The following is a 25,272-nucleotide window of genomic DNA, read 5'->3' on the forward strand; positions in this document are numbered from 1 at the left end:
AGTAAATTTACACAAAATAATCTTCAAAGTTGTTATTTTATATTCATCCCCCACTCCCCACTAGCCTCCCACCCCATTACTTTATATTACATTCTTTCACTGCTTTTCTTTTTTTTTTTTGAGATGGAGCCTTGGTCTGTTGCCTAGACTGGAGTGCAGTGGCCTGATCTCAGATCACTGCAACCTCCGCCTCCCAGGTTAAAGTGGTTCTCCTGACTCAGCCTCCCAAGTAGCTGGGACTACAGGAGCATGCTACCATGCATGGCTAATTTTTGTATTTTTAGTAGAGATGGGGGTTTTACCATATTGGCCAGGCTGGTCTTAAACTCCTGACCTCAAGTGATCCACATGCCTCAGCCTCCCAAAGTGCTGGGATTACAGGTGTGAGCCACCGCGCTTGAACTCTTTCACTGCTTTTGTCCATCAAGTGTCAATGGTTGAGTCTTCCAAGCAGCTCAGGGTGCAGACACTTGGGATTGAATTAGGAAATTGAAGTCATCAGAAAGTTCTTTAACTGAACCCAAACTAAGAAATAAACTTTGTGGTTCCTTAAATTATTTTAAAAATTGTAACAAATGCATATGACAAAACACTCAATATCAAGAGAGTATACAGTGAAAGGTGAATCTTCCTTTCACCACTGTTTCTCCATCTCCCAGACTCCATCCTTGAGGAAACCATTGTTATTGGTTTCCTGAGTAATATTCCGAGAAAATCTGCGTATTCAGGTGCTGAGCTTGCAATGTATCATATACCAACAGAAAGGCAAAAAGTCAAGTATTAGTACTGACTTTTTAGGTAATCAGGATCACAACTGTTTGCCTAAAGTTGTGACAACCTGTCTCAATCATGAAAATACGTCATAATTTTAAAAACAAATTAATTTTGTTGTGAGAATTTTGAGGGATTTAGAAATGCCTACTTTAAAATATTTGGGAATCAATTCAGTGGCTACAGGGAAGCAGGGAGGAAGGAAGGCAGTGCAGTGGAACATTCTTTGGCAAATAATTTTATTTAAGAGTAAAATCTCCAGAATTTTGTCTAGTCCAATGGTTTCACTTGGATTTTCTTTGAAGATTGCCAGGACTACTTCTAAGCAATGGCATGAAATAGGCAAATCACTATTTAATAATCAGAGGACTTATAGTTCCACCTCCAGAATGTATTAGCTTTGTGGCTTTGGGCAATTTATTTCTCTTTTCAGGGTGTCAGTGTCAATAAAATGAGGACAATAGTACATATCTCATAGAATTGCACTGTGAATTATCGCACAACAAATGTAGCTGTTATTCTTCCTTCCGTATCCTCTATGTTAGGTAATACTTGAGGTATATTAAATATATTTGTTTATCATTTGCTTGTAACCTGTGTATGAAATCATAAATATAAAAGCGTTTTGAAACTATAAAAGGTATTTTTATTTATCTGACTTTGGTACACCTGTAATATTTTCTGATGTAATGTTCTGATTTTAAATCATGATGATGATGATTATTCCTGAAAAGATAGCCATTTTTAGTTTTCTTCTTTATCGCCCACCTAACATAATTGATTACATTCTTAATTCCAGATAGATGCAATAGAGATGTATGTTTCAAATCATGGCATACAGAGCTCCTGCTAGTGGGGAGACAGAGCAGTTAGGGAAGCCTCCCTGGCTCTCCTGGGCCCCAGAGTTACTTGGATATGTCACTCAATACAGGATTCTCTTGTAAAATACTTAGATAATATTCAGTTTGCCTTTGCTCTGAACACTAACATGATCATCTATTCCTGTTACTGTAACTTTAATTATAATATATTTGTGTATTTTTCCAGGCCTCTAACCCTGGGCAATTTGAAAATGACAGTGATGCACTGTGGCAGCAAGGACAAGTTCCAGAATCTGTTGTATGTCATGGTCGAGTAGGAATCAATACAAATGTGCCGGACGAAGCCCTGGTTGTCTGTGGCAACATGAAAGTGATGGGGACCATCATGCATCCCTCTGACAGCCGGGCAAAGCAGAATATCCAGGAGGTGAGTACAGAGTCAGGCCCTGGGCCCCTCCTATGACACCCCAGTCAGATGTGCTGGGTGCTCCTGGCCTCTGCCACACCTTGCACCACACATCTTTACATGTCACCCACTGGTGTGAGATGAACACACCGCTTAAGCATGATGACTGAGCTGCTGGGCATCTCTGCTGAAATTGTAAAGCAATTCCTACCTGAGAGAATGGATTTACCTGACAGGAGCAGTGGGCAACGACATGTCATTGGCTTCACAAGCAGCAAGTCTCAGTTATTTTCCATAGTCCATTGCCCTTCCTTCCACACTTTATCTGCTTCCAGAGCTTGCCTTTTCCTTTCCATCTCCCCACTCATCTTCCAAGCACTGTCTGAGTCCAGTTCCTGATCATGTTTTTCTTGGACGTCTCTAGCCTCTTCCTCCTAGGTCCCTGGCACCAGTCCTACTGGCCATTATCTTCCTCAGGCATCATCTTTTTCTGAGGAACTCTTGAGAAGCTCCTCCTTATCCCTTACTTGGTCCCTTCATCACCAAGAGTTCTGGGTGAAGACCTTTTCCCTCTGTGGAGAGAAAACCAGAAAAAAGCCCTAGACATCAGGAGAGGGCTCTTCTGCTCTGGGCTCTCCCCAGCATTGTGACCCTCAATAAATGCTTAATCTCCCTGAACTCAGTGTCTTCATCTATAAGATGAAAATGGTGCCTGCCTGCCTGCCTGACACCCTTGGCTCGTTTTAATTTTTTAACCAGTTGAACTGAATCAGCTTGGAAAGCTACAACTCTGTGTACACCATAGAGATGAGGATTAAGATTCCAACCATTAGCCAGCTATTAACACCTCATTCCAACTCTTCTGCCATTTAATGATTTCCCATTCATTCCTTCTGCCACTTCCCCATCGTCTCACTCTACTACTTCTCTTGACAGCATTTGTGAGGCTGTGTTCTAAAAGTTCCTTTTCCCTCCCTTCCTTATTCCTTTTAAGCTAATAGGAGTCCTAATCTGTTCACCATTAGCCCTTCTTCCAGACTGCATTCCTTTCTCAGCGCAAATCTGCACTGGTTTTTCTAAACTAGCCAAGGAATGTCCTCCTTTGCTTAGAGGATTCCAAAGAATTGTTGTAATTGTAGACTTTTATACTGATTGTGAAGCTGTGGTTCGTGATAGAAGACCTGTGACCTGCTAGCCAGATGGGAATGCAGAGACAGAGAGTTCTCACATACATTTCCAGATATCAGTCCTAGATATTGTGCCTTTGAACTTTAGAGAGAGATCTTCTGTCTGCATTTCAGATCATACCGACTCAAATTTATCCTTGTAATTGGCTATATGATTCACTACTAAGTCTTATTAAAATGTAAATTGAATACAACAAGTGAGAAAAGTCCTGTACAACCTTTCCTGCTACCACCAGGCTAAACACAAAACTTCGTTTACCAAACGTCTTCAAATATTGCTCCTTGGTTTGAAGAAAATAGTGTCTTAAAATAACAAGCTTCCGGAGAACTTCTCACATCCTTTCTAAAAAGCCTTCTCTGTATAGATGAAATGTCACTTCAATCCAGGCTCTAAATATGAAATTTCTGTATTCCCTTCCTGCTCACAGCAGCATAATAGAATAAAAATAAAATCCTGGTCCCTGATTAGAAGACTGACTTTAGTCCTGACTCTGGCAACCACCAGCCCAGAAACTTTGGCCCAGAGGTGATCTACGGCTCTGTTTTGCTGTCCATCAACAGGAAATGCTCTTATTTGTTCTACCCAGGTTAAGAGATTCTTCTAAGCTCATATATGTAAAGTGTTTTTTTTTAGCTAGACAAGTCTAAACAAATAGATGTTATTTTCTATTTATACAAAATGAAAATTAGATGATATTTATTTATTAAATTTTTTAAAAATTGATTTAATAGATCTATGTACATTTTTGAGAGATATATTCCTAGAAATCTTGTGTGTCCCAATCCACTACTTATTACTGAGATGAGGGAGATGATGGTGATGTTGATTTGTGAATTTCATCTTCACCTCTTTCTGTCTTAGTTTTTGCAACTTTTAAAAAGAGAGCCTTTCTTTCAAATACTCTGGGAATCTGACTCTTGGTTGATTTGATGGCACACATAGGATTGGAAGCAATTTCTTATCCTTTCTTTTTGAGATGGAATCTTGTTCTGTTACCCAGGCTGGAGTGCAGTGATGCGATCTCAGTTCACTGCAACCTCCATTTCCCAGGTTCAAGTGATTTTTCTACCTCAGCCTCCCAAGTAGCTGGGACTACAGGCATGTGCCACCATGCATGGCTAATTTTTTTGTATTTTTAGTAGAGACAGGAATTCACCATATTGGTCAGGCTGGTCTCAAACTCCTGACCCGTGATCCACCCGCCTTGGCCTCCCAGAGTGCTGGGATTACAGGCATGAGCCACCATGCCCGGCTGCAATTTCTTATTCTTTAAGAGTGCATCCTAACCAGAGCTGGCTTCTGGTTGGATGAGCTTCTACAAAATACAGTGGTCAGATATGTTGCCTAATACTACAATTGGGGAAAATGGATATAGGTTGCTGCTTTGCCCTGGCTGTGTGTTTCCTCACTCAGGAAACACAGATTGCTTTGTGGATATTAAGCACATGATTATCTACAAAGTACTGGTGGGGGAGATTTTGATACTCACAGGGACACAGATCCAAGATATGGAGATGATGATTCAGATATGACTGAAACCTCTGCAACTGAAGGCCTGAACAGAGGGGCAGCTTAACTTGCCCAGCCAATGGCATCATGTCAATGCTGGGCGTTGAAGGAAACGCAGCTCTGACAATGGAAACCGAGCAAAACTAGAGAGAAAAGGAACACCAGAGGCACATGAAGAACGTCAGTGTCAATGGCCAAAAACATGAGGAAGTTGAGAGTTGAATGCATCATTCAAATTCTGTGGTGAAGGCTGAAAAAAGGCAGCAAGATACTTAAAAATTCCAGCCAGAAAAGAAAACCAGTGAAGATGAAATGCTTAAAGGCTGTTTTGATTTTCTCCTAACCGCACCACCCGTGTGCTAGTGGAAGACAAAAGTAGACACGAGAAAAGCTCAAGAAAGTCAAACATGCAAAGGAGCCAGGAGCCAAATGCAGAAGTTCCTCTGTTCAGGGTGAGCAGGTGTCATTTAAGCTGTTCCTATTCCAGACTGTGCCTGGGCTATGGGCCATCACCAGATGACAGATAGCCTTCCCTGGACAAATTGAGTTCCACGGACTGGAAGGTGCTCTCTGTGATGCAATTCTTGAGCTAGTGATATATTATAGAAACTTTGGGTGTGAGGCAGCATGATGCTGATGGCGATTTGCATTCGTGGTCCAAACTTTCGATAAGTGCTGTGGGCAAGGTCAAAGTAGACACCCGAATCCAGTTTTCAGTTTCTTACTCAACAGGCATTGAAGAGCAAGGTACAGCAGTAAGCGCTGGCCTATGTAGGGTCATAGGGGAGGATTCAGAGAAGGCACAGCCTTTGTCTCAATTGTTTTCCCTGGTCCATGTGTACACAGAGAGATCACTCAATACAGGCTGCTGTTTATATTTGGCTTTGAGAAGTCTACAAATCCAGAAATTGGAAGAGCAGCTTGTTTGACAAATCTTGTCATATAAAATGTTTAGTTCTCTAAGTTAACCCTCAAAATTTTTCTTGGCCAAAAATCTGTCTAGATGATGGTAGTAGTAGTACTAGAGGACCTAATACTATATCTAGCAGTATGTCTTGGGGAAAATGCATTCAAGGATTTAGTTTAGAAACCAGGGACCATTTCCCTCTCTGTAGCCTGGACAGCCTGCACGAGGGCACCTTATCCTCTGCTTTTCATCTGCAGCAAAGGAACAAACACTGCCTCTGCTTCCTTCTTTAGTGGGGGCCCTGCAGGTGGGGCAGGAACCAAGGGGATATAGGAAGTGGTCATAGGACTGCCAGGGACCTATGTATGTTTTTGTATTTTTGGTAGAGATGGGATTTCACCATATTGGTCAGGCTGGTCTCAAATTCCTGACTTGTGATCCACCTGCCTCGGCCTCCCAAAGTGCTGGGATTACAGTCATGAGCTACCACGCCTGGCTACAATTTCTTATTCTTTAAGAGCACATGCTAACCAGAGCTGGCTGAGGAACTGGGCAGGGCCTAGGCAGTTCAAGGCCAGTCCAGGCTGGCTCCTGATTGACCCTCTCGCTTCAATTCTGTTCGTGTCAGGGATTGTTCTCCCATTTCAATACCTTCATTCTTTTATTTCTTCTTTTATCCATCAAAAATTTGGGGTGCCTATTACATGTCAGATACTTTGCTCAGTACTGTGCAGGTCCTGAGATGAATAAGATCCAAGAATGACTTTTATGAAAATTTAAGCTCCAAGTAAGAAACACTCATTGAATCTCCAGTGCTTAGGAGAACTTCCGGCACATAGTAGCTACTCCATAAATATTTGGTGACCGAGTGAAGGTACTTACAGTGATAGATATACGAACAGGGCAAAATGAGATTGTAACTGTTCCTTCCCAGTATGACTTGCAAGGCCCTTTCTACTCTGGCCTTAACCATTCTAGTCCAGTAATGCCAAACTCTGCCTTGGTTGTGCACATATCATTCAGGGCATTTGCTGCCTCGGGCCTTGGTTCATGGTGTTCTCTCTGCTTAGTATTCATGCCTTAGTCTCATCCTTTCTCCCTCCCTTCTTACCTTACATCTTTCCCTAACTCTTATCTTAAGGTTAGTAATGTACTTAACAATTATTAGTTGAGCACCTACAACATGCAAGGAATTATACTAGAAACTGGTGACGTGGTGATGAACCATGACCTTAAACATGTCCTCATGCCCACGGGGTATATGTTATGTAGGGGAAGAAGAAAAATGAAGATGACACAATTAGTCACAACACGTGGTAGTTGTGACGCATGCTATGAAGGAGAACAGGCGCTATGAGCACAGAAAGCAGAGGAACCTTGCCTAGACTTGGAAGTCGAGAGAACCTTCTCTGAGGAACAGTGCTTACATTGCAGAAGGAGAAGGTAGGGGAGTGGGAAGGAAACGTTTGAGTCTGGGAAAACAGCATGGGCAAAGGCTTGGAAGTGAAAGGAGCAGAGTTTGTCTGAGGAACTGGAATAAGCCAAGATCTTGCTTGGGCTTCATCCTCTCTAGGAATCCTTCCTTTATATTTCCCGAAGAATATTTTCGGCACCTTTCCTCAGAGCTGTAATGATTCTCTGTGTATAATTCCACCATTGCCCTGTGCTTCTCACATTGTAATAAAATCATATATGATTACAGATGTATATACCAGGTGTTTCTTCTTGTCTAGACCATAAGCTTTTAAAAGGCATTGTTTTTTGACTTTTATTTTAAGTTTGGGTGTACAAGTGCAGGTTTGTTACACAGGTAAACTTGTGTCATTGGGGTTTGTTGTACAGATTGTTTCATTACCCAGACATTAAGCCTATTTTTCCTGATCCTCTCACTCCTGCCACCCTCTACCCTCCACTTTCCAAAAGGCCCCAGTGTCTGTTGCTCCCCTCTCTGTGTCCACATGTTCTCATCATTTAGCTCTCACTTATAAGTGAGAACATGCAATATTTGGTTTTCTGTCCCTGTGTTAGTTTGCTAAGGTTAATGGCCTCCAGCTCAAGGCAATTACTTTTTAAGTCCCAGCACTTAGCAGTGCATGATATGTTGGAGGTGATTGGTAAATGTTAGTTGAATAAAACAAAGAATGAATGATAGCAGGAAGCTCAGAATTATGCTCTGAAATAGCTTCCTGAAGTCAAGCTCATCCGTTTAGCCACCATCTTTCACAACCAACCCAACTAGTGAAGGGCTGAGAATCCTAAACGATGGTGGAGGAGCTCTACTGTCAAGGGAGGAGCCGAGGACCATGAGAGTGGTTTTCTTAAAACAACAACAACAAAAAGCACTTTTGGTTCCTCTATCACATGGATGAATACCCAGGAAGTTTATTTTTAACTGCCAAGACACCACTGGTTTCACAATCCTATTATGGTTCAAAAGAAAATTTAGGGTACCCAAAGGGCTGCCAACTTTTTACTTGTCAGATAAAGACATTAAAAAAATAGATTGTGCTATTACCATCAATTCATTTATAAAATCTCTCAATTTAGAGAGGAATTCTTTGGATCAAACACATTTAGCTTTAGGGAAAGTTCACTGTACTGTCTTGATTGTTATCATTTTGCTGGAACCCTGTAGTGACAGTTGGGACAGCCTTTAACTATGTAGGAGCAGTGACTACAGGTAGAAGTTAACTATGTAAGAGCAGTGACTGCAGGTAGAAGATACCCGGCTGACTGGGATGGTGTGAGGGAGGGGTGTCCTGGAGAGGGGGGATGGCTGGGTCCTGAAGGGCCAGCAGTTGGGTAATCCTGGCTTGCAATCCACTTGAAGAAATTATCTCCAGCAAAATGTCCAAAAGCAATTCAGTGATGTCTCTGGGTCACTCTGGGCATTAATTTGAATAGCAAATATCTGTGCTAGTAAAATCTGCTCTTCTTTAATTAAATTAGGTTGACACAACTGAACAGCTGAAAAGAATAGCCCAAATGAGAATTGTTGAATATGACTACAAACCTGAATTTGCATCTGCAATGGGAATAAACACTGCCCATCAAACAGGTACACACACAAATCCCCCTTTTAATTTTGTTTTGTCAACTGTTAAAATTTTAATTTCCTTTTTATTTTGAGGTTCTGTACTGTGGCATTTGACAACACTGTTGATCTAACCTGTGCTCTGTGAAACTCATAGTCACTAGAACAGGAAAGGTTGAAGAATTTCTGTGTCATTTTTTATTCAACACCCCACTCCTCCGCCCCAAGGTACTGTACTGGTGGAGTGGGTTGAATATATAGTTTTTTTCACTGGAGTCCTCTTGCTCATGGGCTGAGGGTTCAGGGCAGATGGCAGCTCAACCTATATGAGGACCGGCATTGGGCAGTCGGGAGATGGAGGGAGAAGGTGCAGGGTAAGTGGATCTAGATAAAAGACGGGGTAAGCAAAGTGATGTTTATACTCCAATCCAAGAAACCCAAAGAAGGAAGAAGTATTTTAGGGGCAAAGGCTTCATATGGGAAAAGAAAGAAAATCAAGCTAATGCCCCACCTTTGCTTGTATGGACAGGGATTTTAAGGCACTTACCTCCCCCTTTCCAACATTTGGCCCAGAGTCTCAAAAAGGAAAAAAGAAAAAGCAGATAAAACAACACTCCCACTTTTAATACTATAGTGGTTTTCGGCTCAAAATTCCTTCTTTGCCACAGATGTATTGTAGATCAAAGCAAAAGCTTAGTGAGGATTTTCTCCAGAAAGATCTTTCTTTGAAGATTAAACCTGTTGGAGTGTTTTGTTATAGGAATGATTGCCCAGGAGGTGCAAGAAATCCTGCCCAGAGCAGTAAGAGAGGTTGGTGATGTCACCTGCGACAATGGAGAGACCTTGGAGAACTTCCTTATGGTTGATAAGGTAATCATTGAAAAGATATCAGCTGCTATCCTATAGCTCTAGGAATAAACCCCCTTCTGTGGTAATACAATGGACTGAAACATCCAACCAGGAAGTGGGACATTAAAAGAATTCTTCACTGAGTTGTGGAGTGAGTTGGCATTAACTATCTTATAATTAATACTCAATTTGATCATAAGCACCAAAAAGAAGTTCCGTGTGATAAAAAGAAAAATGCGATAAAAGGATTCCAGTTTAGCAGGTCTTATTGTTGAAGAAAAGCTGGAACTGGGAAAGTACACTTAGCATAAATGCACTTTAAACAAGGGCCAAACATCATGATAAATACTGAGAAAAAGTTTTAATTAGATTTCATCTTTTAAAATGGTAATAAACTTATGAAAATGCATTCTATTTTATGTAATGCAACTTAAATTATAATTACACAATGTGCTTTTTCTTAGAATGATTAAGATTAAGTGAAGTGTTGAATTTTTTTGAGCATAGTTTTTAAAATAAAATTGTGTTTGACTTTTACAGTCTAATCATAAAGTGGGTCATTTTTACAAAGATATTCATAGGCCTAATCATTTTTTCCCAAGGGCATCTCTTAATTCTTTGATATTCAAATCATTCTCTTTTGAAGGAATGCCATCATGCCTGTAGATTAGCTCCTCTTCATTTGGTAATGGGTCTAAATCTGCCAGTTGCTTGCTTGTCTATGCTATGTGTATGATTTGAGGAGTTCCCTAATGCCACATCTATTGATTCTATGAAATCTTGCATTTTTTGCAAGGTTTGCAAATGCACTCTGATGCTGATTTGTTTCATGCTGCATTAGTATATTTGATGCTGAGAGAAAATCCTAATTGATATAAGAGTTTTGTAGTCATGGGGAGAGATGCTTGAGTGGAGACTAATTTATAATTTGTTAGTTAATGGAGGCAATGCTCCCTGGACTTGAAAGTGCATATGCATCACTGGGAATCTTATTAAAATGCAGATTCTGATTCTGCAAGAATGGGGTGAGGCCAGAGAGCCTGCCGGGCCAACCAGCCTCCAGGTGATGCCAATCTTGCCAACCTTGCTGGTCAAAAGCCACATCTGGAGCAGCGAAGCAGAGGATACCTTTTCATGTTAGGCCCCACCACCATCTGCCACATACCAGCTCCGGTACCACAAACAGTGTGGTTTCATAACAAAATTGCTGGATCATATGGCAACTTAGATGACAGGGTCTGGGAGGCCTGCTTAGCCCAGGGCTGCAAGAGCAGAGTGGCAGAACTGGAGTGGTTGACCTACTACCTCCTGCTTCCCAAGAGCATGTCTTCGATAGAAGCAGTTCTTCAGTCTCTCTCCCAGACCTAGGCTGTCATTTCACTTGAAAGCTATATCATGAAACACTTATTTATACATTTATTTCCCAGTTTGTTTTTTTTTAATTGTGGTGAAATACACAAAACATGACATATTATCTTAACCATTTTAAAGCATACAGACCATTGATACTCGATACGTTCATCATGTGTACAGCCATCACCACCACCCATCTCCAGAACTCTTTTTCATTTTGTAAAATAAAAACTCTATACCTGTTAAACCATAACTCCCCATTATCCACTTTCCCTAACCCCTGGCAACCACAATTCTATTGTCTGTTTCTATGATTTTGACTACATATAAGCAGAATTATAGGGCATTAGAGCATTTTTTTGTTTTGTGGCTGGCTTATTTCACTTAGCTTAATGTCCTCGAGGTTCATCTATGTTATAGCATGTGTCAAAATTTCCTTTCTTTTTAAGGCTGAATAATTTCACATTTATTCACATTTTGCTTATCCATTCATACATTGATGAACTTTTGGGTTGCTTCCATGTTTTACCTATTGTGAATCATGCTGCTATAATTGTGAGGATACAATAATATCTCTTCAAGATTCTGTTTTCAGTTTGAGGGGAATATTTACTCAGAAGTGAAATTGCTTATCATATGGCAATTCTATTTTCAATTGTTTGAGGAACTGCCATACTGTTACCCATGTGACTATATCGTTTTATCCATGTCCTCACCAAACTTTTAATTTTCTTTTTCTTTTTTCTAACAGTAACCATCCAAATGGGTCTGAGGTGATATCTCATTCTAGTTTTGATTTACATTTCTATAATCATTAGTGATGTTGAGCATCATTTCATGTGCTTATTGTTCATATATACATCTTCTTTGGAAAAATGTCTATTCAAGTACTTTGCCCATTTTTGAATTGGGTTGTTTACTATTGTTAGGTTTTAGGAATTCTCTATATATTCTGGATACTAATCCTTGATGAGATATATCATTTGCAAATATTTTCTCTCATTCTGTGGGTTTTCACTTTCTTGATAGTGTCTTTATGTACAAAAGTTTTCAATTTTAATGATATCCAATTTATCTATTTTCTCTTTTGTTGCCTATGCCAGTGGGGTTCTTACCAGGAAATCATTGCCAAAGCCAATATTGTAAAGATTGTGCCCTTTGTTTTAAGAGTTTCATGATTTTAGGTTTTACATTCATGCTTTTGATCCATTTTGAGTTAACATTTCTGTTAGGTAAGAGTCCAGCTTCATCCTTTTGTATGTGGATATCCTGTTTTCCCAGCACCATTTGTTGAAAAGACTGTCCTTTTCCCATTGAATGGTCTTGGCATCCTTGTCAAAAATCATTTAACCATATATGTGAGAGTTTATTTCTGTGCTATTTATTTTATTCCATTGGTTTGTATGTCTGTCTTTATGCTAGTACCACACTGTTTTGATTACTGTAACTCTGTAGTAAGTTTTTAAATCAGAAAGTGTGAGTCATACAGCTTTGTTCTTATTTTTGGGGATTTCCTTGTCTGTTTTCAGGCTCTCATATGAATTTTAGAATGGGCCTTTCTATTTCTGCAAAAAAAAAAAAATTAGGGTTTTGATAGTGATTGCATTGAATTTGCAATTTTTTTGAGCTTAGTTTTTTTTAATAAAATTGTGTTTGACTTTTACAATATAATCATAAAGTGAGTCATTTTTACATGTCTAATCCCTGAACATGGGATGTATTTCTGTTTATTTATACCTTCTTTAATTTATTTCAGCATTGTTTTAAAGCTTTTATTGTACAAATCTTTTACTAACTTGGTAAGTTAATTCATAAAAGTCTTATTCTTTTTGATGTGATTGTAAATTAAATTTTTTTGTTATTTTTCTTTTCAGATTATTATTGTATAGAAATGGAGCTAATTTTTGTATGTTGACTTTGTATCCTGCTACTTTGCTCAGAAATTTATTTTTAATAGTAAAATACTGAAGTTTTCCATTAAGTTACTTAAAAAATAAAATAGGAGATATTTTTAGAAACTATTTTATTATTTTTAGGGCCTATTTAGATGTTTTATTTTTTGAAGTAAATTATTAGAAAACTAGTATTTTTATTATTAAAATTAAAGCTTATTTTCATAAGCTTTCTGTCATGAAAAGAATGGAGTAGAAGCACAGATATTAGTCCCAGGGTACAGCCTTGGGAGCATGTCACCAGGCTGCCAAGGTGGGGGCTTCTGGGGTTACCCTCTGGAGGCAGCTGTATAACCTCTGGATGTGGCCCTCCACTAGAGCACTCAAAAAGAAGTGTTCCTGAGTGGCAATGTGTAGGTAATGTCTTCCTGTGGCAGCCAAATAATGAGTTTTCTCCTCTGTTTCCAGTATTTTCCCATTCCCTAGTTGAGTTGAATGGGAATAGTTGAGACAGAATCTTCTCTTTCTAAGAGGAGTTCCAAGGTCCATCCTCTTTCTTCCAGGAGAGGCTGCAACCTAAGCTCATTCCTAGGAACACAAACTCAGAGGTCTGGGGAGGTAGGGGGTAGCATTCCTGTTCTAGGCAGCCAGACTCATTCATATGTCAACTGAGGAGAAAACCATGCCAAGCCAGTACTCGGTTTAGAAATTGGTAAAACTCACAGGAGTCCAGGATGAAAATGTGATTCTCTTAAAAACAGGACTTTGTAGTGAAGCAATCTATGGAGACGTCACTAAGGCCACACAGAGAATATGTAACACCACAAGCAAATGAACATCTCCCCACTCTGATGCTGCAGGAGAAGCCCAGCGGCAATGTTCTTTGGCTCTTTTCTAAGGATATAGATTTTGTTTACTAGTTTAACCCTCAACATGCTGGGATACGCCTCCCTACCTTATAAAAACTTCACAGAACATCCCCTTTTTCTTTCTTATTAAGAATACAGGTAATGTGGCTCCTCTTGTCCCATGTTCTTTGTTAATTGTTAAATAAGCAGGATGTACAGTGAGACTCTTGCTTTCCTGGCCTTCTACCTATTCATGTAAGCAGTGTGGCTTTGGTTGCCATGTGCAGAGCTGCTTGTACTAAGGAACTTTTCTAGGACATCCTGGGCTTCATGTACTGTAATAAGTGGAGGAGGTCAGATGAAGGTACAGCCCCTCCATTCTTCACTCCATTTCTGTCCCACCACCTGATCCTTTTTTGTAAAGAAACTTTCATTGAAGTTCAAATGCAACTTACAAAAATGTTGAAATATTGCTATGTCACTTCTGCATGTACTATAATATTGGGGTTCATGGGTTTAGGGTGCCCTTAGCTCCCCTGAGAGGATGTTTCTCCAGGTTTTTGGTCTCCTGCCCTCTCAAGAATGAGAGAGGAGACCATGGCATAGTGCGCAGTAAATGCTGGACTTTAAAGTGTTTGTAGAAAGTGATTTATTTAGAGAGAGAAAAAGGAGAAGGAGAGAGAAAGAGCTAACTCTCACACTGAGTGAGAGAAAGAAAAGCCACTCTCATACGGAGTGGGAAGGGTTCCCAGAGGGGCAAAACCAGAGAAGAAAAGTTCCTCTCACACTGAGTGAGAGAATCCGGAAAGATGGAATCCAGGAGAGGAAAGCAGCTTCCACACTAAGTGGAAGGGAATAGAGATGGAGTTTAGGAGGGGAAGACAGGCTTCCACAAGAGAGTGTGGAAGGGGACTCCAGAGAGGAAATCCAGGAGAGAGAGTTGGTTTCCATGAAGGGAGTGTTCGTGGGAAGGAATTTAAACATGGAGTCTGAAGGGATGTGAAAGAAGGGGACTGTTAACCTGGGAGGAACCCCCACCTTCTCTAAGACCCCAGGCCAATGAAAGGAGTTCCTTAGAACTTCCGCTGGACTGATTGACTCTTAGTTTCTTCCCATGCCAGCAAAATTTACACATAAACCGTTACATCTCCCAGATGAAGAGAGATGGGAGGGGGCATGACTCTAGGAAGTTCTTGCCCTTAAAACTACGCCCCCTTGTGGACCCAGAAAGAGAATACATTCCCTGAGTACCTCACAACTTGATGCCAAAATAGGAAAAAGAATGGCTGGACCTTTATAGACTGTCCATGCAAACAACCAACGTGGGTGATCTTTGTCAAAGTTGGTACAAGCAGCTTTTCTTTCTCCCTTCTCAGGAGAGATGACCTTAAAAGATAAACTTCCTATTTGGGTAACTTGCCTCTTCTCGTAAATTCCCCATAGTTTCCCCAGTGAAGGCCCAGTGGCAGGAGGTGGAGTAAGAGGGATTGGGAGTGACACTGAGAGCAAGGGGACCTGTAGACACCGTGGCCTAACCATGCGTTAGACTGGTGGTGGCTTGGCCTTTTTTGCTTGTTCATCTGTCTCTTTACTTAGCAACTTTGTTTCTGTGATTCTTTAGGGGTAGGTAATCACATTTTTTGAGCATCATTATTAGATGTGCTTGGTGTAAGAAAAACACCCAGTGCATGTAAGTACTGCCTTAAAGTAATTCACAACTGAACATTTATACAGGTGAGGTATGTATGTCTCATGAATAATTATTCCTTGGACAGTTCAGTTTTTTAAATTTAAGATTGCATGCTATACACCTCCCTACGGTGGCTTAGTATGTGTCTACTTTTTACTCATTGATTCTGTTTTTTTTAGTCATAATATACCAGGAATTGTCTATTTGAATGATGCAATGATAAGTAACCCTTAGTTCCTGTCTCCAAGTAGCATATTGTCTAATAAAGCTCTAAGTTACAATGTGAGAAATATGATGGGATGCATAAATAAAGGACCACGTCAGCTCAGAGGAAGGAGAGGCGATACCTGGAGACTGGGCAGAGGTTTCCAGATGGAAAGGAAGGGGGAAGACTAAAGCAAAAGAGACATGACAGACGTTGGGACTGAAAGTGTGGCCAAGGGAGGACAGATGACCTCTCAAATCTTCCTTTTTCTCATCCGTGATATGCAGTTAAACACCAAGTCCTGTTTTTCTTCCTTTAGCAATATCTCTTGTATATCCGTTCCCTTCTTTATTCTCTTATTCTTTCTGTTTTTCTCCCACATTATTATATGATCTCCTAACTGACCTGCTAGCCACCAATAGAATTATCTTTCTTAAAAACAAAGCAACACAAATCTGTGATCATACAATCTTCCTTTCCCACTGGTTCATTATGGCTACAGCCTGTTCTAACCCCTCCACAATCTGGACGGAGTCTTCTCTTTCTAACTCATTTCTGAATGCTCCCACTAAGCTTTTAATCCCATGAAAAATGCCTTCAGTGTAGCCAGACTAAATGGCCTTCTCACCTTTTCTCAAACAAGCTGGGCCCTTTCAGAATATGATGCGTTTGTGTTATTACCTTGGAAGCCTTTCCTATTGCTCAACACTCTGCACTGAAAACTCCTACATATTTCTTCAAAAGCCTGGCGTTTCCCTGTGCTGCCTACTTTTTATCTCTCTAGTAGCTCCCCTTACCCAGACACAGGTACCTTTTGTTTGCCAGCTCCTCTCCTCTCTGTTCCTCAATTCTGCCAATTATGTACCTGCCTCAGACCTGTTTTGTTGAGTGGTTCTCAGCCCTAACGACTCTTCAGATGATCTCATCATTTGGACCTCAACGCCAAGGCCTTCCTTAACCACCCATCTAAAATAGTCCCTGTATCACTTGGTTTCATTTTGTTTATAAAAGTCAGAGCCACTGTGAGAATGTGTAGTGCCTTTGCTCTAATTTTTAAAAAGATGCCTCCTCTGGCTGGCGCAGAACTTGTCCACCCCCTCAGTTGGGCCTCTGTGCTGTAAACAAACTATAGACTTGTTCAGGGCAGCCTGGAGGGTATTTGTCCCTAACGGAAATTGTCTTCTTTATTCACTGATTTTTCTTTGCAAATCCCTCCTATTAGTTATATGAGAGCAGACATTTATGTTTGTTAAAACTATGTATTCAATACTTTATTGTGGCTTTTACCCCAGAACTTCAAGTACTATAGGTATTCAACAAATATTGGTAACATGAATTAATGAATTCTGTGATGCCTTGGTTGATCCTGTTTCTGTACTGCCTTAGGCCTCTGCATACACATCTTCTAGAGTATTTGCCATGTTGTATTGCCATTCTCTTTCCATTATCTTTCTCCTTCACTAGACTGTGAGGCTCCTGAGGTCAGAGAATCTGCCTCATCAATGCTGTGTTGATTAGTACAATATCTGACACTTGTGGATACCCCTGATAAAAATTTGTGTATATTAATGCCTGAGTTTTTAAATCTCCATGAAAGGAAGAGAAGTAGTTTTATTAACTTAAGGAAATCTGAAGGAGAGGTGATTTTCTGAGGAAAAGATAAAGCCAATTTTGGCTTTGAGATGTCAACTGAACATTCAGATGAAAAAGAAAATGTCCAGAAGGTGACTGTGAGTGTAGAACTTTGGAGGGCAGTTAGGGTAGAGAGGAAGCTGCAGCCATGGATGAAGATACTAATTAAGAAGGGAATAATTACGGGTGTAGGTCACAGGTTACAATCTTGTGGCTAAGTCTGGCATGCAGACATTTTTTCCCCCATAGTGTTTTCAAACATTTCTGATTTGTTCCTTACATTTAAAAGTTAGGAGATCTTCACACAAATATCAGATTTATGACACCTTTGAAATATCAGACGGGCTGGGCACTTGTGCTGGGAAGTGGCTCCCCCAGTGAGGCTTCATGTGCCCTCATATCACTGCTACCTACTACCTTCTTGGCCCTATGGGCTTTTGAGTTTATATGGAATGAAAAACAAAAAGAACCAAAGAACCAAAAGCAACACCTTGAGGAACATACCCAGTTCGGGCCTGTAGAGGAAGAAGAGAACCTGTGAGGGCTGAGAGGATTGGATGAAAGTAGGAGGAGAACATGGGGCAAGCACAGTGTCAAGTCAAGTGAATGAACAGGATCAATAAGGAAATGGGGAGGAGAGAGACGAGATGTGAGGCTCTCTTTGGAACAAATACAAGGAGTGGGGTGCAGGATACACACAGACTTAATTTTGTAAAATACCATCTATTGCTGCTCAGTTCTAATTCATAACAGCAGTGCATGAGGCTTACTGTTTCTCTGTATTCTCAACACCTGACATTATCATACTTTCTAAATTTTGCAATTCTGCTTGAGTTAAAGTGACATCATATTGTTATAATTTACCTTTCTCTGATTAGTAATAAAGTTGTGCATCTCTTTCTTATGTTAGCTATTAGATTTTCCTTCTGTGAATGGTTTGACTCAGTGTTTCATTGGGTTAACTTGTCTTTTTCAGGATGAGAATATAACTTTTCACTTGACTATTATTTTATTCTTTCCTGGTAGTTTCAAAAATAAAATTAATATACTAAGTCTACAATAATAGCTTAAGAGACTAATACTTATTTTCTATTTCAATGCCTTGTTAGCTTCCTTCCAAGAGCTAATTACACCTTTGAACTGTATTATTTATTTGTGGTTTACTTGTTATTGGTCGATCTCTCCCACTAGAAAATATGCCCCATGAGGGCAGAGATCCTGTCTGTTTTATCTAATTGTTTTAGCCCTGCACTCAGGTGAGTGTCTAGCATATTTAGGTGCTTAATAAAGAACTACTGATTGTGTTCATCAATTGAATATTGAGGTGCATGTGTCAGGTACTGAGTCATCCCTGAGGAGTCACAAGACAAAGCCACTGCCTTCGAAAGGAGCTTGTTAGTCATCTTGGTAAGACAAGAAATTAAAGAATTACAACAAACTATGACATTTGCTAGTTCAACTGGGACTTGTCTCAGTCAAAGAACTCAAACCCTTTCCACAGAAAATTGCACTTAAAAATAACAAAAATTAAATGAGGATTCTAACAAAGGGCGACAATATTGCACACAATTTTAAACACTTTTATGAATCTTGTGCTCTTTCCATGTAAAGCAGAAGGGAAATGAGTTCAAGATTTGTCCTCTTTGCAAGAAATATGTGCATGCTAGGGAAGCCTGTCCTCCAGAGACCTGTTGAAAAGCCACCCGGAAGTCTGAGCTTCCACACCATCCCAGCAGCCTGCTTTTCTGGTTTAAGGATTCTGTTTTTTTAAATCTGTATTGGGGCCCAGTACGCTCTCCACAAAATAAACTCCTGGACAAAAATCTAAAGCTGAGCTTATTCAAAGCTCAAAGGATTGCCGGACACACCCATTGGCTAAAGACAGTTTTTCTCCCTTTGGCAATCATTTTTATAATGCTTGATTACAGGCTCTTTTATTCTCATGGTTTTATTATACAACAGCAGTCCATGCAACATCAGAGGCATCATTTACCATAAAGAGAGATTTTCAAGTCTGCAATGCTCTCTTATGAGGAAAGAAATAAGGGCCTATTTCAACTTCTTGAAGCTTGCTTTGCCATCAGGCTAAGTTACCCTCATTCAGTGTTGTTAAATAAAGGACAAATTGTAGCTTCCGAAGACAGGAGAAATCAACTCCTCTGCCTGGCTGTGCTCCAATATCTTGGGCACATTATCTTTAGGCCTGCAGTGGACCCAGGAGCTTCCAAGCTGTGTTTTGCCGAGTCCAGGGGTTTCCTGGAAGGGGTTTGGGTGAAGGAGAACTCACAGGCTTTCTTGTGTTTCCTGAGCGAATCCCCTCCCAAAGAGGAAAGGACCTAACCTGGGTAGAAGCTGGTTTGTTAGGTATAATCAAATCACCAGCCCATTGCCCTAGATGATAAACACTAGTGTGTGTTTAATTCACTCACATATCCATGGGCGTTTCCCAACATGAAAAAAGAATTTGGACCTTAGGTGATTTCTTCGTTTTTGTTTTGTTTTGGTTTTTGCTTCTCTGAGAGAAATTTTAGATAAAAGAATAAACTAGAAGCTGGTACTCTCTTCATTTCTCTAGAGAGCAACACTGTGGCCTCTCAGTGCCTCATGGCATGAACCACTTGTAAGATATTTATTCATTTAATCCTCAAATGTGTACTGAGTTATTAGTCTGTGCTGGAGAGCCAACTATGGAGGAGATGTGAGTTCTGTCCAGGTGAGCTTACTCTCCAGGTAAATCTGACACCAAGTTTAAGGAAGGTGGGAGGAGGGAGGACAGGTGATTCAGGTAGAGGAAGCAGCATGTGCTAGATCCAGAGGCTAGAGGAATCCTGCTATGTTCAGTGAATGGCAAGTGGTTCAATATAGTGAGAACATGGAGCGTGAAGGGGGCTGTAGTGAAAGATGAGTTTTAGACAAGGGACACCTGCTCTGAGCTCACTAACAGCTCTGAATTCACGAGTGTTTCCCTGTTGTTTTCATGTGCACATACACTTGCCAAACAGCCTCTAGTGCCCATTTAGAAAACGTGCTCATTCTATGCATATGAACTTTAACCCTATAGCAAATCTCAAACAGTGAGTAGAAGATTCTCAGGTGATTTGAAGCAGTTGCCACCCTTTCCTTCACAGTTGCATTGGCAAATTTTGGTGGCAAGCTGGTTTAATCATTTCTACATCACAACTGCAAAGCTGTGTTTCAGCTGAGGTAGTGGACCCCATTTAAAACTGTTAATAGCTGGACAAAGTAGAATAATTAACTCGGTTCATTTACAAAACAGTTCTTCATCAAGGGTGGGGATCGAATGGGGAGACTTTTCAAAATGCCCCTCAGCCATAATGAATTCAAGCTTCTTTAAAATGTGTAGGTTTTTTTGTAGAGATGGGGTCTCACTATGTTGCCCAGGCTGATCTTGAACTACCGGCCTCAAGAGGTCCTCCCACCTCGGCCTCCCAAAGTGCTGGGATTACAAGTGTGAGCTAATGTGTCTGGCCCATGAATCCAAGATTCTACATGGGGTCCAGACATGTGTATTTAAAAAATCTCCTCAGGCATCTATGACATGGCTTCCTGGTTACAATCTGTTCATGTAGACCTAATCACTTGCATAGAAAAGAACATTTTCAGAAAAACTCTAGATTATAGTTTCGAACATATTTATACTGGCCTCAGAACTCCAAATATTTCAGTAAATGTCAATCCCTATAATATGTATTGGAAATTTACTTTTCAGTAATTTTCTATTGGATGGATCCATAAAGTCAGAGCCAGCCACAATTACAATCAGGAAAGTGGTAGTAAATTTCCTCTCCGCATTTACTTCCTCTTGAATAGGAAAGCATATGAATTATCTCCTTGCCTATTGGATCTACCTGGAAGACATATGGTACTGTCAAATTTGAGTTGGAGAAATTAAAGCTGGCCTTCTATCATCATTGGCAGGTAACTGGACAATTGCAGCCATTGCTTGTATCCTATGAGGCAGTATTGAAAGTCCTGTTGAGAAAAATCCTACAGAAAGAACTTACTGTGGTTTAGAAGGGGCTTTATTATAATTCTCCGTAGTCTGCTCTGGCTTGAGCTAAATCATAAATTAATATATTAAGCAAATATTTTTTTATTAGAGAAGAAGTTGGTTACCAAGGGGGGAAAAAGAACGTCAGTAGTGTCAGTGAGGATGGAGAGAAGCGGGCAGCTTTGGGAGATTTAGGATGCAGAACTGACAGCCTGGAGTGGTAGGTTGCCACCAGTGAGCAGGGTGCAGGGAGGGGTCAGAGAGGACGGCTGGAAATCTGCTCTGGGCTGCTGGTGCACTTCAGCTGACCATGTGATCCACTGTAAATAATACGGCTGTAATTATAGTATAAGGCTCTCTACAGGGTAAATATAGTAAATAATGAAATAACATTTATCATGATTTAGAATCACAGAATGCTGTTTCCAGCTTCATAATTTCTGCCTTATTTTTATTACAACAAATTTAGGAGTAAAAGAAAACCTGTACCAGGATTAGGAAATTTAGAAGGGCTTTTGTCAGGAGATTTTTGTTTTTGTTTTGTGATTAAAAAAAACACACTATTAATGAAAAATTTCAAATGTATAAAACACTAGAGAGAAGAATAATAAAACCCCATGTATGTCTCACTCAAATTTCCCAATTATTAATATCAATTCTTGTCCAATCTTATTTTATTGAAATCACTCACCAACTACCCTCTCCTACTAACTAGATTATTTAAAGCAACCTCTGGCATCATACTCTTTTATTATATATTCTTCAATATTTTTTTCTAAAAGAAGGACGGCTCTTAAAACCGAAACCACTATAACATGATCACACCTAAAAATGTACAGTAATTTCTTAATATTATCAAATCCAGTTGGTGTTGAAATATCCCCAATTGTTTTTACATATGTATACATAAAACAAAGAAACAAATACACGTAATAGTTTGAGGATCATTGCCTAGATCTGTTGTTTCATTAGGGGTTGGAAAACAGTGATACTCTATCATTTCTTCTTTCTTTCTTCTCCAGAATTTATTATCTGGAATTCTTAAACGAACTTTCAAATATATAGATGTTATATAAGACAGGCAGGATAAAGTTTTATTCTTTATTTATAACATTTCAGAAAAATGAGTTACACCCTTAATATCTCCCAAAGGTGATAATAAAATATTTTAAAAAATTAAATAGCATTTTGGATGCTTTTAAAGCACATTTGATTCTTTGATCTATCATGGTAATTAGTCCTTTGATGTTCTATCTTTGGCCAATGAGCACTTCTTTAGTTAGCTCCTGAGTCATTTTGACCCAACCACAGTACTCTGATAGCTTCCTTATCTTCTTATATTGTAAGAAATTCCAGGTTTACTTCAGAGATATCCTACCCCAAATCTGGAAAAGTTCTGGGTCCTTTCACTGGGAATGGTATTTGGAGGCTACCATTCCCAGTGAAAGTGTTCATCATTAGTAGGTTGGAAGTTTTTTCAGTCCCTTTTACTTGACGTGGCTAGAAAATGTCTTCTTTTTCTTTTAAAAAATAAAACATATCAGGAATTCATAGTAATATTGAATTTAAATTTAGATTTGCTAGGCTTTTACTAAATGTTTTAATTTTATGTTTATATCTCTTTTCTTAAATGCTAAAAATCTTGGTTTATAGCGTTATTAACTATATATTTGTTTTATCCAAACATGTGTGTGCTGTCTATGTGTATATAATCCATCACAATTATTACTAGCAATATGATTATTGAAAAGCTTAAGATTCCTTTTCTGGATGATTTTTTGTTTTGTTTTATTTTTTGTCTTTCTGGGAATGGGCAGTCAAATTACTGTGCTTTTAAGTTACTTAATATCTATCTTCTCTGTAGGGTTAAATCAGAAACTCAATACCTAATTTGTTTTATTTTGCCTTCTATTTCTAGGATGTTTTAAAATTTTTGGTTTATTTTTTATATGTATTTAAAATACCCACATATTCTAAAGATGAATTTATAAAGCAAGGTATATTTAGAGAATCTGGTTCTATCCATTTCTCCCATCTTGTTTCTTCCTTTTCATTATGTGTAACAATTTTTTTAGTTAATTTTTGGTTTATTCTTCTTTTATTAATGTAAGAAAATATAAATATGTTTGGTCTCCTTCTTATACTACAGACTTTGCTCTTTTTTCATCTTATACTACAGATTTTGCTCCATAACAGTATATAGAGATAATCTTCATTTTTTAGTTATATAGTATACTGCTATGCAAATGTACCACAGTTTATTATCAATTCCCCTATCAATGGACATTTGGTTTGATTTTGGTCTCTTTTATTTCTTACCTTTCTCTAGGAGATCTATGGAATAAACTCCTAGAAGTGGGTTTATGGGCTCAAAAATAAAAATATATGTAATTTTGCTAGATATTGCTAAATTCTACTCCATAGTGGTTTTATCAATTTGTGTTATTTGGATGGATTTTGAAGGATGTATGGTTAAACTTCAGTAAGAATGTAGGGTTTTCTGATGACATTCAAGAAGCTGATACAAGTATGATTTTTTGTTCTTGTTGTTGTTGGTTTTTATATGTGTATTTTTTTGGTTAAGTTTTCTTAAAGCAAACATATGCCTCAGAAATCAAACTTTTAGTTGCTTTGCATCCCAAATATGAAAGCTTTCTGCTTTCCTAAGCTGCTACCTCAAAGCACTTTTTAATTCACTTATGTCCGTTCTTGCTGGGCATTTCTTGTGGGCAAAGGTGTGTGCTAAATGCTGGTGAGATATGTAAATGAATCAACATAATTCTGCCCTCCACAAACTCATGATCCACCTGATACAAGGCAAATGGCCAAGTGATAGAATTGAACATAATTTGAGGACATTGGAGAGTGCGGGGTGCTCTCTGATCAGTCGTCTCTGGGGAGATACTGGGTATGATGGGATTTGGACTGGCCTTGAAGAAAGGCATTTTTTATCATAGGTAACTATGGGAATGAGGTTTCAAACACTGGAGAGTACAGAGTGTTCAGGGGGCCTCATCAAATCTGTGTGGCTGTTCTGGGAGTTTAAGAGAGTTCTGCAGTGTATCATGAGATACGTCTGTCTTTGAACATATATTAAGCCTTGAATCTGGAATGTTCAGCTTTTGATTCTTTCTGAGTGATTGCTCTACAGTGTTTGAAACTCTCAAAGCTTCAGTTTGCATGATAAGAATCTCAAAGGCATGTAGCCCTGAGTTTGACCCTCAACCGCAAAACAGTCTTATCACCTTGAACTTATCACTTTACAATAGTGGACCAGCATTTCTGCAATTCAGAAAGTGCAGTGGGATTTTGAACTTGTAAACAGAGAGAGAGATATAGGAGGAGAGGTCATGGGGTTGGGATGTAGGTAGATAAGAGCTTTCCAGGCTTTTAGTTATGGCTGAGAGAGGGGCACATGTGTTCATACGACAAGTGAAGTTTGTGGGTGGGAAGGGGACGGCCTGGACTCTATGGCTTTTGTTGGTCTCCCCTTTCTTTTTCTGATGTGTCAGTGACTTTCTGTGAACAGAAAGAACTATGTGCTTTAAAAAAAAAAAATTGCTTCAAAGTTAGGTTACAATATAAGCAGTACACAATAGTTCATTGGATGTTGAAGCAGATATTGATGCATCAAGAATTATTTTCTCATTCATAGATAAAGAAAAGGAAGCCCAAAGAGGTTATTGCATTTTGTCTGGCGGCTCACATCTAGTAGGTGGCAGAACTCAGAGAAAAGCCCAGGTCTTTGTTCCTTCTTCCTTCACATGAGCAATTTGGTGCACATTTTACTAGGGAGAACTGGAGTCATTTTCAAGGGACTTTGGTGATGAACACACAAAGTAACATTCAGAAGCCTGTTCTGACTCCCCTCCCCTCCCCTCCTCTCCCCCCTCCCCCCTCCCCCCTCCCCCCTCCCCTCCCTCCTCCCCTCTCCCCCCTCCCCTCCCCTCCCCTCCTCTTCCCTCCCTTCCCTCCTCCCCTCCTCTCCCCTTCTTTCCCCTCCTCCCTCCTCTCCTCTCCCCTCCTCTCCCCTCCCTTCCCTCTTCCCCTCCCCTCCCCTTCCTTCCCCTCCTCCCTCATCTCCCCTCCCCTCCTCCCTCCCCTCCTCTCCCCTCCCCTTCCCTCCCTCCCCTTCCCTTCCCTTCCCTTCCTCTT

At 39.7% G+C, this 25,272-nt stretch overlaps 1 protein-coding gene across 12 annotated transcripts in view; it reads left to right on the forward strand.

Annotated features, from left to right (window-relative positions):
* MYRFL (myelin regulatory factor like) overlaps positions 1–25,272 on the forward strand; it is a 135,846-nt gene that overhangs the window by 84,217 nt on the left and 26,357 nt on the right. For all 12 annotated transcript variants that reach the window (XR_013521925.1, XR_013521924.1, XM_054238597.2 and 9 more), the window contains 3 exons: positions 1,819–2,019; positions 8,552–8,660; positions 9,397–9,506. Coding sequence is in view for 10 of the 12 variants with exons in the window: in XM_054238597.2 (XP_054094572.2) it covers positions 1,819–2,019; positions 8,552–8,660; positions 9,397–9,506 (420 nt within the window). In the remaining 2 variants the exon portion in view is untranslated. The remainder of the gene's footprint in view (positions 1–1,818; positions 2,020–8,551; positions 8,661–9,396; positions 9,507–25,272) is intronic.

Source organism: Callithrix jacchus, chromosome 9 (assembly GCF_049354715.1).
Source record: "Callithrix jacchus isolate 240 chromosome 9, calJac240_pri, whole genome shotgun sequence".
Taxonomy (NCBI): Eukaryota; Metazoa; Chordata; class Mammalia; order Primates; family Cebidae; genus Callithrix; species Callithrix jacchus.